Here is a 14,997-nt window from a genome sequence, read left to right as displayed (position 1 = left end):
ATGTATTCTTTCAATTCCGCCTAACATTCATATATTTCGTGATTATCAGAAAAAAATCTGGGGGAAGCTGGGGCGATTCATGGATTAGGTAATCATAAAATTTTATAGTGAGGGCATGTTGAGAAAAAAGTTTTTTCGTGGCTTTCAATTCATTGATTGGCCTATTGCGTGTACGTGTTATTGTGATTGTTTGTATGATTGATTGTTAGTGAAAATCGCTGTTGATTTTTTATATTATGAAATATGTAATCTTACATGGAACCAGTGTGTTGTCCAAAAAGAATATAAAAAATTGCACATATTTTGTGCGGATCAAATTATTACATAAATACCATACGTACACTATCCAATCCAACGATATCAATTGATAGCTGTCTATTGATGTTGGGTTCCAGCCAACATTCTATGTTGTTCTTAATACCGCTGAACGAAAGAACGGTTCAAAAGAACTGATTCACGTAGATGAACGGTTAGTGAGTGAACCGTTCATCAAAGTGAACTGTTTTGCCCATCTCTAATCCACCATCCTGCACTGGCTGCTCAATGCGAACTAATCGTTTGCCTCTCTGTGAACTATCCGAAGTAACTCGGTCCAAATTCACGATCGCAAATAATCATGCCCCTCGTTTTGCCGTGCGAGTCAAACTTTTATTGCCTCGGAGGGGGATGCGAGCGAGTGTCTGACGGAATAGACCACGCTATGCATCAGAGCGAGTGAGGAAGGTAAAGTATGGAAGCAATGCATCCTACTCACTCATTTAGCATTCGCTGAGTGCGATGTGGGGCGATCGACAGTCACACATGAAGGAACAAAATAACGCAGCGCGGGTAAACGATAGCAGACGACTGCTACTCGTCTGCTATCGTTTACCCGCGCTGAGTGGAAATCGATGCGAGTGTTCCGATGCCTGATCACCGGTGGTATACGCAGATATATATTAATTTGATATGCTAACATATAAGGTAAATGATGTTGGTTTGTCCGATTTTGCATGTTTTCACGCAACTATTAAATGCAAATTGATCTTTCTTCGTGAAAATCATATGTAATCAGGTTTAGGTTTGTTGAAAATCCCCAAGTCTCTAGTTGGTAATAATGTCAATGTTTTTCTTCAAAGAGAAATCATGTATTATCCACTTTTGATCATGGATTGTCCGGTTTTAGAAATCTTGTTTTTTTTTGGTAGATATTTTATTTTTTATTGAGTTTGCTATTTCTCACTTTCATTAAATTTCGACCATATACATGCGTAAATATTACAAAACTGTCCATATTTCTCCCACATAATCTTCGAAAAATGTTCTACTTTCCGGTCTTTTTTAATTTTAGTAAAAACATTGAAAAACATTCGGCCGAATAATTCGTAAAACAATATATTGAAATGTAAGGAACTGTATTTAAGTTTGGAGAAATATGAGTTTCGAAAGATATAATTGAAGTTCTTCTTAATATGTCCGTATTTCTCCACCTCTCCTATTTATAAAAAATAAAAAAAAAACTTGTAGGCGTGTGTAGGTTAATGTTACCTAAACAAAATCCCAACAGAATTCAAACGATACTAAAGTACTGTCGCCGGCCAGTGAGACACTAAGCGCACGTCCGTATTTCCCCACCTCCCCTATTTATAAAAAATAAAAAAACTTGTAGGCGTGTGTAGGTTAATGTTACCTAAACAAAATCCCAACAGAATTCAAACGATACTAAAGTGCTGTCGCCGGCCAGTGAGACACTAAGCGCACGTAACCACTGTGATGTCGCCGGCAGTCGGACGCTAGTTTTCGTACGTAACCACTGTGGTGTCGCCAAAGTGTTAATTAACGCCTGAAAACAACTGCAACAGAAACAACCGATCAGAAAATGTGTAAAGTCACAAGCAGTGTTACTACACGTATAGATTATTCTAGAAAGGTACAGAGTTTTTCGTTATTTTTGGTACAGATTTTATACCGTACAGGGTACAGATTTTCGTCAAAAAGTAAAGATTGGAACATTTTTTCCCGCGTGTGAAATTTCCTACATTTGAAGCATTAAGATAAAAGACGACTTTAACGAGTGATTTTATATAGGCATATGGTAAATGATGTTGGTTTGTCCAGTCGAAAATATGATCTTGAACTATATTTTCAATCTACCACTAAACGTATTCAGACCATTTCAGGATTATGACACAAATATTGTAAACATCATGTTGCACAGCATTTGTATCAGATTTATATATCTAAATCGCGTAATTACAGTAATCATTCAATAACTGAACCTGGTTTAACTGGACTGCTTTTTAGCTGGACGAACGTTAACGGGATCTTGTCCCAGTTAGAAAGTAGAAGTTCGTAAACAATTGTCGCCATTTTCAATTTGAAGATTTGCAATTTTAGTTTGTTTAGTTTTAGATGTTATAAAAATTAACATTATTTTTGGGAGGAGGCGATCTGGCGTAGTGGTAACATCCATACCTCTGTCGCAGAGATCACGAGTTCAATTCTCGCTCCCGACATTCTTCCATAAAATGGAAGTAAAAGTGACGAACCAGCCGAAATGTGTTGAAATTCACTATAATAGAGCAAAAAAAATTAACCACCGTTCAAAAAGGACACACGGTTCTTTTCTGAGCCGTGGCTCTTTTTGAACCGCGGTTCATTTAAGAGCCGTTCATTTGAGAACCACGGTTCAAAAAAGAACAGCGGTTCATAAAAGAACCGTGTTTCTTTTAAGAGCCGGTTCATTGATAAAGAACCGTGAATCGTACGCTCGTTCTGACGAGCCGTGGCTTGCGATAATGCGGTTGAATGGACCACCCTTCCATTTGGGCTTGTTATTCAATCAATAATAATTATTTTCAACAATTGTGTTGAAAATACATACATTTAAGAGCCGTTCATTTGAGAACCACGGTTCAAAAAAGAACAGCGGTTCATAAAAGAACCGTGTTTCTTTTAAGAGCCGGTTCATTGATAAAGAACCGTGAATCGTACGCTCGTTCCTACAAGCCGTGGCTTGCGATAATGCGGTTGAATGGACCACCCTTCATTTGGGCTTGTTATTCAATCAATAATAATTATTTTCAACAATTGTGTTGAAAATACACCTCGCTATACGACCACTCTTTATACGGCCATCTTACATTAATCCTTTCGTTACGAGCGTCGTTTATAGACGACATCCGCGCGACGAGCTGTGTGTACGAGCGTTGTCTTTAGACGACATGAAATTCATACTGCTCTTCGATCACACCAGCGCGACATGCATACTTTTCGGCGCAGTACTCCGTACAGGGGTAGCACTTCGGCGGAGCACACTGCCGTAATGAAAGGGTTAAGGCACGTTTTCGATTTACGACCTAAAATGTTTCGCTATAACGGCCATTTTTTATTACGATATATGACCTGCGATCACGCGTATTCTAGAGCTTGCCACTCAGAATGCATTCAAGGCGTGTTATTTGGCATAGAAATCTCAACTAAGTACTAATAAAAATGACGCAAGTAATACTACGTTGAGACGGCGAAGTTCCTCTAGGAACGTTATTGCCATTGAAGAAGAAGAAGAACTTAAAAATGAAATTTAAGCAGCAGCGCTGATGAGGCCGCATCAAAGGAATATGCTAACATTTCAAAGAGAATTATTGAAAGAGGTGATCATAAACCAGAACAAGTGTTTAACCTAGACGAAACATGGCTTTATTGGAAGCGAATGCCAGATCGCACGTACATTTTTTTTTCTGCGCCTGGTTATCAGGTGTCTAGAGAACGATTAACTTTGCTTCTTGATGCAAATTATCTCTTTTAATATATTTATATATTTGGATGACTAAAGCTAATTTTGAGGATTGTACAGAAGTGAAAAAATATTTGCGAGACAATAACTTAAACATGGCTTTGCTAATTTTGGATAATGCACCAGGGCATCCTATTAATTTATCCGAACTAGTCTTCAGATTTAAGCCATTTAAAAAAATATGTATAATATGTATAAAATGTCTTTCATTTCTGTACCGGGGTGTTAGTTCAAAGTTTCTAAAACAAGAGAGTGACGCTGGACTGCAAGGTTTTGAACGTTAATACCTCTTTACCGGCTGGATGGAGTGGTATAATAATCACTTCATCCAAGAGATAAAATGTCAACGAATTATATGATTGTCACTTATCGGTTCAAAAGCTTAAAAATTGCTTTGAAAGCAAGCTATTGAAATCATAACAATCTTGCTCATTGATGATGATTGGTGATCGCAATGTGTTCCCGAACACGGTCACAAAATATAGGCACATGAAGAAACCGTGATTTGTTTTGCTCGCTTGCATGAGTGTTTGGGCATTGAGCTTTGTATTACGGAATGGAGGAGTAGGCATGACAATATGGGGTTGCAGTAGAAATGAACACACTTTTAAAATCAAAATTATGAATGAGAATTAATTTTCCCAAACCAAATTAGTACTCTATGTAAATGAAAATCACTTTTGCTTGCAAGTAGTGAAAAAATATCATGCAAAAATTGTGTCTCTAGATAATTTTATATTATAATGTTATGTTTTTCTGGTGAGAATATCTGAAAAATCTGAAAATCGTTTAAATTAGGGTCATAACGACGTACGTCTAATAGGTAAATAACACCAAGAAAAAAATTTCATACAAATTTTAGCAATTTAAAACTTCTTTAAGGGCGACTAATCTGATAGAGAATAGCTGGTCTCATACAAACTAATGTCGTATCCAGATGACACCATTCCACCGTCAACGCGAAAAGCAGACATACGCAAGGCGTGAGTACTTTCACTCGCATTGGTTTCTGTTCTGCTTTCGCATGGAACAGTCATGAAAAATTGTTTGCGTATGAATGCGTCCGAGCGAAGTAATATTCGCACCCATTTACTTGGTGCATTCGGCTTGGTGTTCCCGTGATGTAATCCAATAGCATCAGTTTGGCTTGGTGTTCCCGTGATGTAATGGATCCAAAAATGGTCCAGTCGGTAATTTTTCCGATCATAGAGAACAAACTCATTGCACCACTGATACGCTCAAAATATTTCAAAAATCCAAATATTTGTCGAGTTGTTATCCAATCAACCAATGACGGAGAGGTCGAGAGAGAACGCGGTTTTGGTCATAGAATACGTCAACGGCGATCGCTTCATAAGTTTTCCAACCAGTGCTTTAAACAATCTTTGGTTTTTAAATTACAACATACGAATCAACAAATTAGAAGAATAAAAAAATTGATTGTTCTATTGTACATACCTTTCAATTCATCGACAACAGACGTGCTTTCATTGCTAGACAACGTATTTCCAGTATCAGAATTCTTTTGTTTTGAGCCTGTTTGATGTGAAGGAACGTCATTTCGTTCACTCTTTTGGGTGAACTCGTTCTTTTGATCAGTTCATGAACGGTTTGCCCATCTCTAATAAAAATACACTCGCGCACACTTTACCACTAAGCTACATTTCTGTATAGCTTCAGAGATCTATTCCACATATCACACGCGACGCAATGAACACTTGAGAACGTGATTTAGACGAATGAAAGCAAAACTATTTACACACAAAACACTTTTCTTCGCCGAACAATCAATTTTCACTACCATTTTTTCGGTTCTATTATTCAGGTAAAACAAGTGTATTCTACTGGACTGCTAAAAAAGCGACGAGATTACTAAGGCCATTAAACATGAAACTGTACAAATCAGCCGACACTAGGCGCATAATATTTTTCTTCCAGCGCGTATGAGAGCCAACAATTTCTTTTACTTGCTACTACTACTACTATAACGGCAATCAAATCTTTGTAGACGCACACAAAAAGAAAGCGCGAGAGAGAACACAACAAAAACAGCCACATATAACACCATATCATCAAATGCATCAATGCTTCTGGAAACTTCTGATGCATAGTTGCTCTCCATCACAAATCATAACAACATGAAAATCTTTGTTTCATACCAATTACACACTATATATGACTATAATTTAAATGTTGTTAAAAGATAACGCGTGGAGAATCAAACACGTTTGGTCACGTTAAACTAAATCAAGCGATCCTGAACGAAAATATATGCGGAGCGACTGAAAACGCGTCCACACCCGATGACTGCACGATGGAATCCCAGCCACTAAAATATCACAGTGTTCAACTAAACCAAATTAGAGATGGGCAAACCGTTCACGAACGGTACGAAGTGAACTGTATGGGAAAGAACTGATTGAGAGTGAACTGTTTGGGAACGAACTGTTTGAGAACGAAGTGTTTGCGGGCGAACTGTTTGCGAACGAACTAGTGCAGCTGAACTGATTTGCGCTGGACGGAATGAACAAATATAACGAGAACGCTTGTAAGGAAAATAAAACGATATTGTCATGATGAGCAAAATGCATCTAACGCAGGGTTTATTTTGTTAATGTATACTCAATTTTGTGTTAAAAGTAGCAAATATTTGTGTAGTTTTAAAAGCAAAAATATATATTTTCAATTACATGTATTCTTTCAATTCCGCCTAACATTCATATATTTCGTGATTATCAGAAAAAAATCTGGGGGAAGCTGGGGCGATTCATGGATTAGGTAATCATAAAATTTTATAGTGAGGGCATGTTGAGAAAAAAGTTTTTTCGTGGCTTTCAATTCATTGATTGGCCTATTGCGTGTACGTGTTATTGTGATTGTTTGTATGATTGATTGTTAGTGAAAATCGCTGTTGATTTTTTATATTATGAAATATGTAATCTTACATGGAACCAGTGTGTTGTCCAAAAAGAATATAAAAAATTGCACATATTTTGTGCGGATCAAATTATTACATAAATACCATACGTACACTATCCAATCCAACGATATCAATTGATAGCTGTCTATTGATGTTGGGTTCCAGCCAACATTCTATGTTGTTCTTAATACCGCTGAACGAAAGAACGGTTCAAAAGAACTGATTCACGTAGATGAACGGTTAGTGAGTGAACCGTTCATCAAAGTGAACTGTTTTGCCCATCTCTAATCCACCATCCTGCACTGGCTGCTCAATGCGAACTAATCGTTTGCCTCTCTGTGAACTATCCGAAGTAACTCGGTCCAAATTCACGATCGCAAATAATCATGCCCCTCGTTTTGCCGTGCGAGTCAAACTTTTATTGCCTCGGAGGGGGATGCGAGCGAGTGTCTGACGGAATAGACCACGCTATGCATCAGAGCGAGTGAGGAAGGTAAAGTATGGAAGCAATGCATCCTACTCACTCATTTAGCATTCGCTGAGTGCGATGTGGGGCGATCGACAGTCACACATGAAGGAACAAAATAACGCAGCGCGGGTAAACGATAGCAGACGACTGCTACTCGTCTGCTATCGTTTACCCGCGCTGAGTGGAAATCGATGCGAGTGTTCCGATGCCTGATCACCGGTGGTATACGCAGATATATATTAATTTGATATGCTAACATATAAGGTAAATGATGTTGGTTTGTCCGATTTTGCATGTTTTCACGCAACTATTAAATGCAAATTGATCTTTCTTCGTGAAAATCATATGTAATCAGGTTTAGGTTTGTTGAAAATCCCCAAGTCTCTAGTTGGTAATAATGTCAATGTTTTTCTTCAAAGAGAAATCATGTATTATCCACTTTTGATCATGGATTGTCCGGTTTTAGAAATCTTGTTTTTTTTTGGTAGATATTTTATTTTTTATTGAGTTTGCTATTTCTCACTTTCATTAAATTTCGACCATATACATGCGTAAATATTACAAAACTGTCCATATTTCTCCCACATAATCTTCGAAAAATGTTCTACTTTCCGGTCTGTTTTAATTTTAGTAAAAACATTGAAAAACATTCGGCCGAATAATTCGTAAAACAGTATATTGAAATGTAAGGAACTGTATTTAAGTTTGGAGAAATATGAGTTTCGAAAGATATAATTGAAGTTCTTCTTAATATGTCCGTATTTCTCCACCTCCCCTATTTATAAAAAATAAAAAAACTTGTAGGCGTGTGTAGGTTAATGTTACCTAAACAAAATCCCAACAGAATTCAAACGATACTAAAGTGCTGTCGCCGGCCAGTGAGACACTAAGCGCACGTAACCACTGTGATGTCGCCGGCAGTCGGACGCTAGTTTTCGTACGTAACCACTGTGGTGTCGCCAAAGTGTTAATTAACGCCCGAAAACAACTGCAACAGAAACAACCGATCAGAAAATGTGTAAAGTCACAAGCAGTGTTACTACACGTATAGATTATTCTAGAAAGGTACAGAGTTTTTCGTTATTTTTGGTACAGACTAGCGGCCCAATTCTATGTTTTAATAAGTTTACCGCAAAGTCATTGGAATAGCTTTGCTGTTGCACTCAAACAGACTCTCGCAACAACGCAGACGCACACACGCTCTCACACAAAAAACGCATCGCAGCTGCTCACTGCTCACTCTCTCACTATGTTTGTGTTTACGTCAAGAATACGAACATTTACGACCGTTTACGACTGTTCACGACGACCGCGCTTTATTTTTTAGCGATTTTATTTATAGTAAGATTTTATACCGTACAGGGTACAGATTTTCGTCAAAAAGTAAAGATTGGAACATTTTTTCCCGCGTGTGAAATTTCCTACATTTGAAGCATTAAGATAAAAGACGACTTTAACGAGTGATTTTATATAGGCATATGGTAAATGATGTTGGTTTGTCCAGTCGAAAATATGATCTTGAACTATATTTTCAATCTACCACTAAACGTATTCAGACCATTTCAGGATTATGACACAAATATTGTAAACATCATGTTGCACAGCATTTGTATCAGATTTATATATCTAAATCGCGTAATTACAGTAATCATTCAATAACTGAACCTGGTTTAACTGGACTGCTTTTTAGCTGGACGAACGTTAACGGGATCTTGTCCCAGTTAGAAAGTAGAAGTTCGTAAACAATTGTCGCCATTTTCAATTTGAAGATTTGCAATTTTAGTTTGTTTAGTTTTAGATGTTATAAAAATTAACATTATTTTTGGGAGGAGGCGATCTGGCGTAGTGGTAACATCCATACCTCTGTCGCAGAGATCACGAGTTCAATTCTCGCTCCCGACATTCTTCCATAAAATGGAAGTAAAAGTGACGAACCAGCCGAAATGTGTTGAAATTCACTATAATAGAGCAAAAAAAATTAACCACCGTTCAAAAAGAACACACGGTTCTTTTCTGAGCCGTGGCTCTTTTTGAACCGCGGTTCATTTAAGAGCCGTTCATTTGAGAACCACGGTTCAAAAAAGAACAGCGGTTCATAAAAGAACCGTGTTTCTTTTAAGAGCCGGTTCATTGATAAAGAACCGTGAATCGTACGCTCGTTCTGACGAGCCGTGGCTTGCGATAATGCGGTTGAATGGACCACCCTTCCATTTGGGCTTGTTATTCAATCAATAATAATTATTTTCAACAATTGTGTTGAAAATACATACATTTAAGAGCCGTTCATTTGAGAACCACGGTTCAAAAAAGAACAGCGGTTCATAAAAGAACCGTGTTTCTTTTAAGAGCCGGTTCATTGATAAAGAACCGTGAATCGTACGCTCGTTCCTACAAGCCGTGGCTTGCGATAATGCGGTTGAATGGACCACCCTTCATTTGGGCTTGTTATTCAATCAATAATAATTATTTTCAACAATTGTGTTGAAAATACACCTCGCTATACGACCACTCTTTATACGGCCATCTTACATTAATCCTTTCGTTACGAGCGTCGTTTATAGACGACATCCGCGCGACGAGCTGTGTGTACGAGCGTTGTCTTTAGACGACATGAAATTCATACTGCTCTTCGATCACACCAGCGCGACATGCATACTTTTCGGCGCAGTACTCCGTACAGGGGTAGCACTTCGGCGGAGCACACTGCCGTAATGAAAGGGTTAAGGCACGTTTTCGATTTACGACCTAAAATGTTTCGCTATAACGGCCATTTTTTATTACGATATATGACCTGCGATCACGCGTATTCTAGAGCTTGCCACTCAGAATGCATTCAAGGCGTGTTATTTGGCATAGAAATCTCAACTAAGTACTAATAAAAATGACGCAAGTAATACTACGTTGAGACGGCGAAGTTCCTCTAGGAACGTTATTGCCATTGAAGAAGAAGAAGAACTTAAAAATGAAATTTAAGCAGCAGCGCTGATGAGGCCGCATCAAAGGAATATGCTAACATTTCAAAGAGAATTATTGAAAGAGGTGATCATAAACCAGAACAAGTGTTTAACCTAGACGAAACATGGCTTTATTGGAAGCGAATGCCAGATCGCACGTACATTTTTTTTCTGCGCCTGGTTATCAGGTGTCTAGAGAACGATTAACTTTGCTTCTTGATGCAAATTATCTCTTTTAATATATTTATATATTTGGATGACTAAAGCTAATTTTGAGGATTGTACAGAAGTGAAAAAATATTTGCGAGACAATAACTTAAACATGGCTTTGCTAATTTTGGATAATGCACCAGGGCATCCTATTAATTTATCCGAACTAGTCTTCAGATTTAAGCCATTTAAAAAAATATGTATGTATACAAACATATATTTCATTTAACATGAAGTTGTTTTCGTATTTGATGGTTTTTGGAGTCTGTTATTATTTTACGTTTGAGGAGTGCGAATGTATTTGTTGAGGGGGCAAATCACGCCACTGTTCACTTCATATCACCCTGCGCATTTCAGTACCATCAGCATCGCTCCATGACAGTTCGTCTGATAACCGTCGAAATACAGCTGTCATAACAATCCCATACGTCTTCCTCATACATATCTTTGCTAACCACAAAAAGGTAGAGTTCCATCCGAGTGTTAATAGAAATTAATATTGAAATCAATTTAAGTCATCCTGTAGTAAGCTTCGCTGTATACAAAACAAGGAGACCAAATGTAAGTCGAGATGAATTATTGTAAATCATATCTGAATTCATTATGTGAATATATTATATTATAGCTTTGAGCTCGCTCACCAACAATTCCCGCGTGCTGCAAAGAGTCGTCCGAAAAAAACCCCAACAAACTCAAAGATTTGTTGCAACGTGTTGCAAGTAGCAAACCAGGATGCCGGAGACGGATCGTTTCGATTGCCAAATGTGCGATCTCGCCAACAACGCCGATGACATGGTACAATGCGAAGGATGCGGCAAATGGTCGCACTTCGGATGTGCTGGTTTCGATGAAGGGCGAAAGGACGAACATTGGATGTGCCATAAATGCGTCGTCGAATCTGCTAACAGCGTCGTCGGTGTTGATTCGAATGTTTCGGTTGGCCTCGAACCTGCACACGGGCAAACTAACGCGAACGGATCCGACGAAGGAGCAAAGCCGATTGGGGAACTCGCCCAGCTTAACCTCAAACTGTTGGAAGAGCGGAAGGCATTCCTGCTAAGGGAAATTGAGCTGCAACAGACGATCCAGTTGGAACAACGTAAGCTGCAGTTGGAGAAAGAGATGTGGAAAGCGCGGTACGACATCATCAATGCGAGGTGTGGAGCAACCAACAGGGATGTGATGGCTGGTAGTCTTGGAGATTGGTTACATCGCTTGGATCAGGTCGCCGTCAGCCAGAATGAGCTAACTTCTGCGCCGGCGAGAACGGTGACGGTCTCAGCAACGTCTTCCAGAACCAGACCGCAGCATTCCGCTGCTGGAAATACAAAAAATATTCCACAAACAACACCATCGTCACCTGCGGTCACGTCATTGTTCGGAGGTAAATCTGTTCTCCCTTCTTGGATAATCTCTCCTACGATGTCGATGCAATCAAACTCGCAACTAAGCCAACCGACAACGAGTGGGTATGCAAGTGGGCAAGGTAGCCTCTCCCACGATTTTCAACCTGGCAGAGGAGCAAACGGACCGGGGGCGTCGACGCCAGTCAGCACGATCAATTGGGTCAATCCAGTGACAGGCTTTACCAGTTCCACCCAGTGCCTGCCACCATACATCAGCTCAGTGGGACAGATTGGAAGTCATCCAATGCAACCGTGGCACGTGAGTCAGCCATATCAGGTACCGAATAGTTTACACAATTTCGCACCAGTAGGTCAGGTAGCCTCTTCGCAGTATGCTTACGGTAGCGTAGGAACACTGAATCCTGTAGCCAGTTCAATAAATGCATATCCCTCTTACATCCCCTATTCCTTTCCATCGATGCTTCCGCAACATAATCCATACCTCCCGCAAATCCCTCTGGGTGGGCAAATGGGACCTCTTGGTGGATAAATGGGACCAGCTGCGATTATCGACGAGCTAGCCCCTACACATCGTCAAATCGCAGCGCGACATGTTATGCCGAAGGATTTACCGTTGTTCAGTGGCAATTCCGAAGAGTGGCCCATGTTCTTCAGTGCTTTTAACACCTCCACGGAAGCATGCGGCTACAGTAACGTTGAAAACCTTGGTCGTCTCCAACAGTGCCTGAAGGGTGCCGCATTGGAGGCAGTTCGTAGTCGTTTATTATTACCTACATCAGTGCCACAAGTGATACATACGCTGCAGATGCTGTACGGGCGGCCAGAACAAATAATATACGCGCTGCTCCAGAAGATCCGCGATGTTCCAGCACCAAAAGCGGATAATTTGTGCACGATCGCGGCTTTCGGCATGGCGGTACAGAACTTCAGCGAACATTTGGAGGCGGCGGGACAAGTGCAACATCTATCTAACCCGGTGCTGCTCCAAGAACTTGTGGATAAGCTGCCAGCAAATTTGAAGCTTGACTGGGTGGCGTTCAAACGACAATTCGCGGCGGTCGACCTCCGTGTATTCGGTCGGTACATGGCAAATCTGGTCTCGGCAGCAGCTGAAGTCACTCTTACGTTGGATCCAAGGGGAAGTAAGCAGAAGAGAGAGGAGAAGCTGAAAGGTTTTGTGAATGCTCATGCTGCTACATCAGACGCAACAGCTGACGAGGCCCCGAAGGTGGAATCACCAAAAGCAGCTTCGCAAATTAGCTGTTTGGTCTGCGGGAATCCAGACCATCGAGTGAAGGATTGTGACGTCTTCAAAAAGATGGACCGGGATGACCGCTGGCAAGTGGTGCATAATTATTATTTGTGTCGTATCTGCCTCGGGAAGCACGGAAGAAAACCCTGCCGGTCCTCATCGCGCTGTGAAGTTCTAGGTTGTCAAATGCGACACCATCCGCTTCTGCACGGCGATTCGGGCAGTTCGTCGACCAATCCATCTCATCCAATACCTCAAAGAGGCGGAGCAGGCCAGCGAAGTGATGCAACGGAAGGTGTGAATGCTCACAACGTCCAGAGCTCGACACTGTTTCGCATGTTGCCGGTGCGACTCTTCAACAAAGGACGGTGTATTGAGACGCTAGCTTTCATCGACGAAGGATCGTCCGTCACACTCCTCGAAAAGGGAATAGCCGACGTACTACAGGTTGAAGGCACGGAAAAGCGTCTTTGCCTAACCTGGACAAGCAACGTTAGCCGTGAGGAAGAAGGCTCCCGTCAGGTAGAGGTGGAGATTTCGGGTATCAGTGGAGGCAAGCGATATCCACTAAAAGACGTCAGGACGGTCGAGTCCCTTGCACTACCTGCGCAGACGTTGTGCTATAAAGAGCTTGCCGAGCGTTTCCCTCATCTGCGGAAGCTACCGGTCGTAGACTTCGAATCCAAAGCTCCAGGAATTCTCATTGGAGCCAAGAATACTCACCTCACCGCCACCCAACAAATACGCGAAGGTTGCGTGGGAGAGCCGGTGGCAGCAAAAACTCGTCTCGGATGGGCGATCTACGGCTCAATGCCAAACGGGACGAACGTTGCGAGTTGCAACTTGCACATCTGTGGTTGTGATGTAGACAGGAGCCTGCACGAGCTAGTGAAGCAATACTTCACGGTCGAGAACGTGGGCGTCTCGGTGAATCAGAGTCCCGAATCGAACGACGACAAGCGAGCGAGGGCAATACTCGAGCAGACGACTAGAAGAGTCGAAAACGGCTTCGAGACTGGATTACTGTGGCGCTACGATTATGTAGAATTTCCCAATAATTACGCTATGGCTGTCCGACGGCTACGGTGCTTGGAACGCCGTTTCAACGCGGATTCATCCTTGTTTGATAAAGTCCAGCGGCAGATAGCGCAATACCAGCAAAAGGGCTACATTCACGAAGCTACGGAGGAGGAACTAGCCGAAGCGGATCAAAGGAGACTGTGGTATCTGCCGGTTGGAATAGTTCGAAACCCCAAGAAGCCCAACAAGATTCGCATCGTGTGGGATGCCGCAGCAACAGTGAACGGCATATCCCTGAATAGCATGCTACTAAAAGGACCGGATCTAGTCCAACCTCTCCCAGATATTCTCTGTGGATTCCGTGAGCGGAAGATTGCAGTCGTGGGAGATATCATGGAAATGTTCCATCAGTTGAAGATACGGCAAGCAGATCGTTACAGTCAGTTGTTCGTCTGGCCCGGTGAAACCGGGCGTCCTCCGAAAACCTTCGTGATCGACGTAGCAACCTTCGGCTCAACTAGCTCACCATGCTCGGCGCAGTTCGTAAAAAATTTGAATGCAGCCGAGCAAGCAGAACAATATCCGAGGGCCGCGGAGGCGATTGTGCGCCGGCATTATGTCGACGATTACCTGCATAGTTTCGACAGTGAGGAAGAAGCATGTCAAGTTGTAGAGGAGGTCAAGTTGGTGCATAAACGAGGCGGATTCACAATTCGCAACTGGCTTTCGAATTCAGGCGCAGTACTCCGCCAGATTGGGGATACCGAAGCGAGAGCAACGAAGATCGTCGGTGAAGGCGGTCCCGAAGCAGAACGCGTGCTAGGCATGCAATGGAGAGCAACCGAGGATGTCTTCGTGTTCTCCAGCGATACCGACTTGGGAGCTTACGGTGCGTTATGAGTCAGTTTGATCCGTTGGGGCTTCTTTCCCATTTCCTCATCCATGGCCGCGTTATCATTCAGGATATATGGCGCACAAAAGCTGGTTGGGACGACGTGGTAGGCAAGCCAATCCTTGAACGATGGCATTT

At 41.5% G+C, this 14,997-nt stretch overlaps 2 protein-coding genes across 2 annotated transcripts; both read left to right on the top strand.

Moving 5' to 3' along the window:
- Positions 1-9,592: 9,592 nt before the first annotated feature.
- Positions 9,593-12,224, top strand: LOC129781493 (uncharacterized). Its single transcript, XM_055789199.1, has 2 exons — positions 9,593-10,889; positions 10,954-12,224. The coding sequence occupies exon 2, from the start codon at positions 11,061-11,063 to the stop codon at positions 12,222-12,224; it is 1,164 nt and encodes a 387-aa protein (XP_055645174.1). The 5' UTR covers positions 9,593-10,889; positions 10,954-11,060.
- Positions 12,225-14,867, top strand: LOC129781497 (uncharacterized). The gene has a single exon (XM_055789201.1). The coding sequence runs from the start codon at positions 12,225-12,227 to the stop codon at positions 14,865-14,867; it is 2,643 nt and encodes an 880-aa protein (XP_055645176.1).
- Positions 14,868-14,997: the final 130 nt, after the last annotated feature.

Source organism: Toxorhynchites rutilus, unplaced genomic scaffold, assembly GCF_029784135.1.
Source record: "Toxorhynchites rutilus septentrionalis strain SRP unplaced genomic scaffold, ASM2978413v1 HiC_scaffold_116, whole genome shotgun sequence".
NCBI lineage: Eukaryota > Metazoa > Arthropoda > Insecta > Diptera > Culicidae > Toxorhynchites > Toxorhynchites rutilus.
Note: the sequence above shows the minus strand (reverse complement) of the source record. Positions and strands in the feature narration are given on the sequence as shown.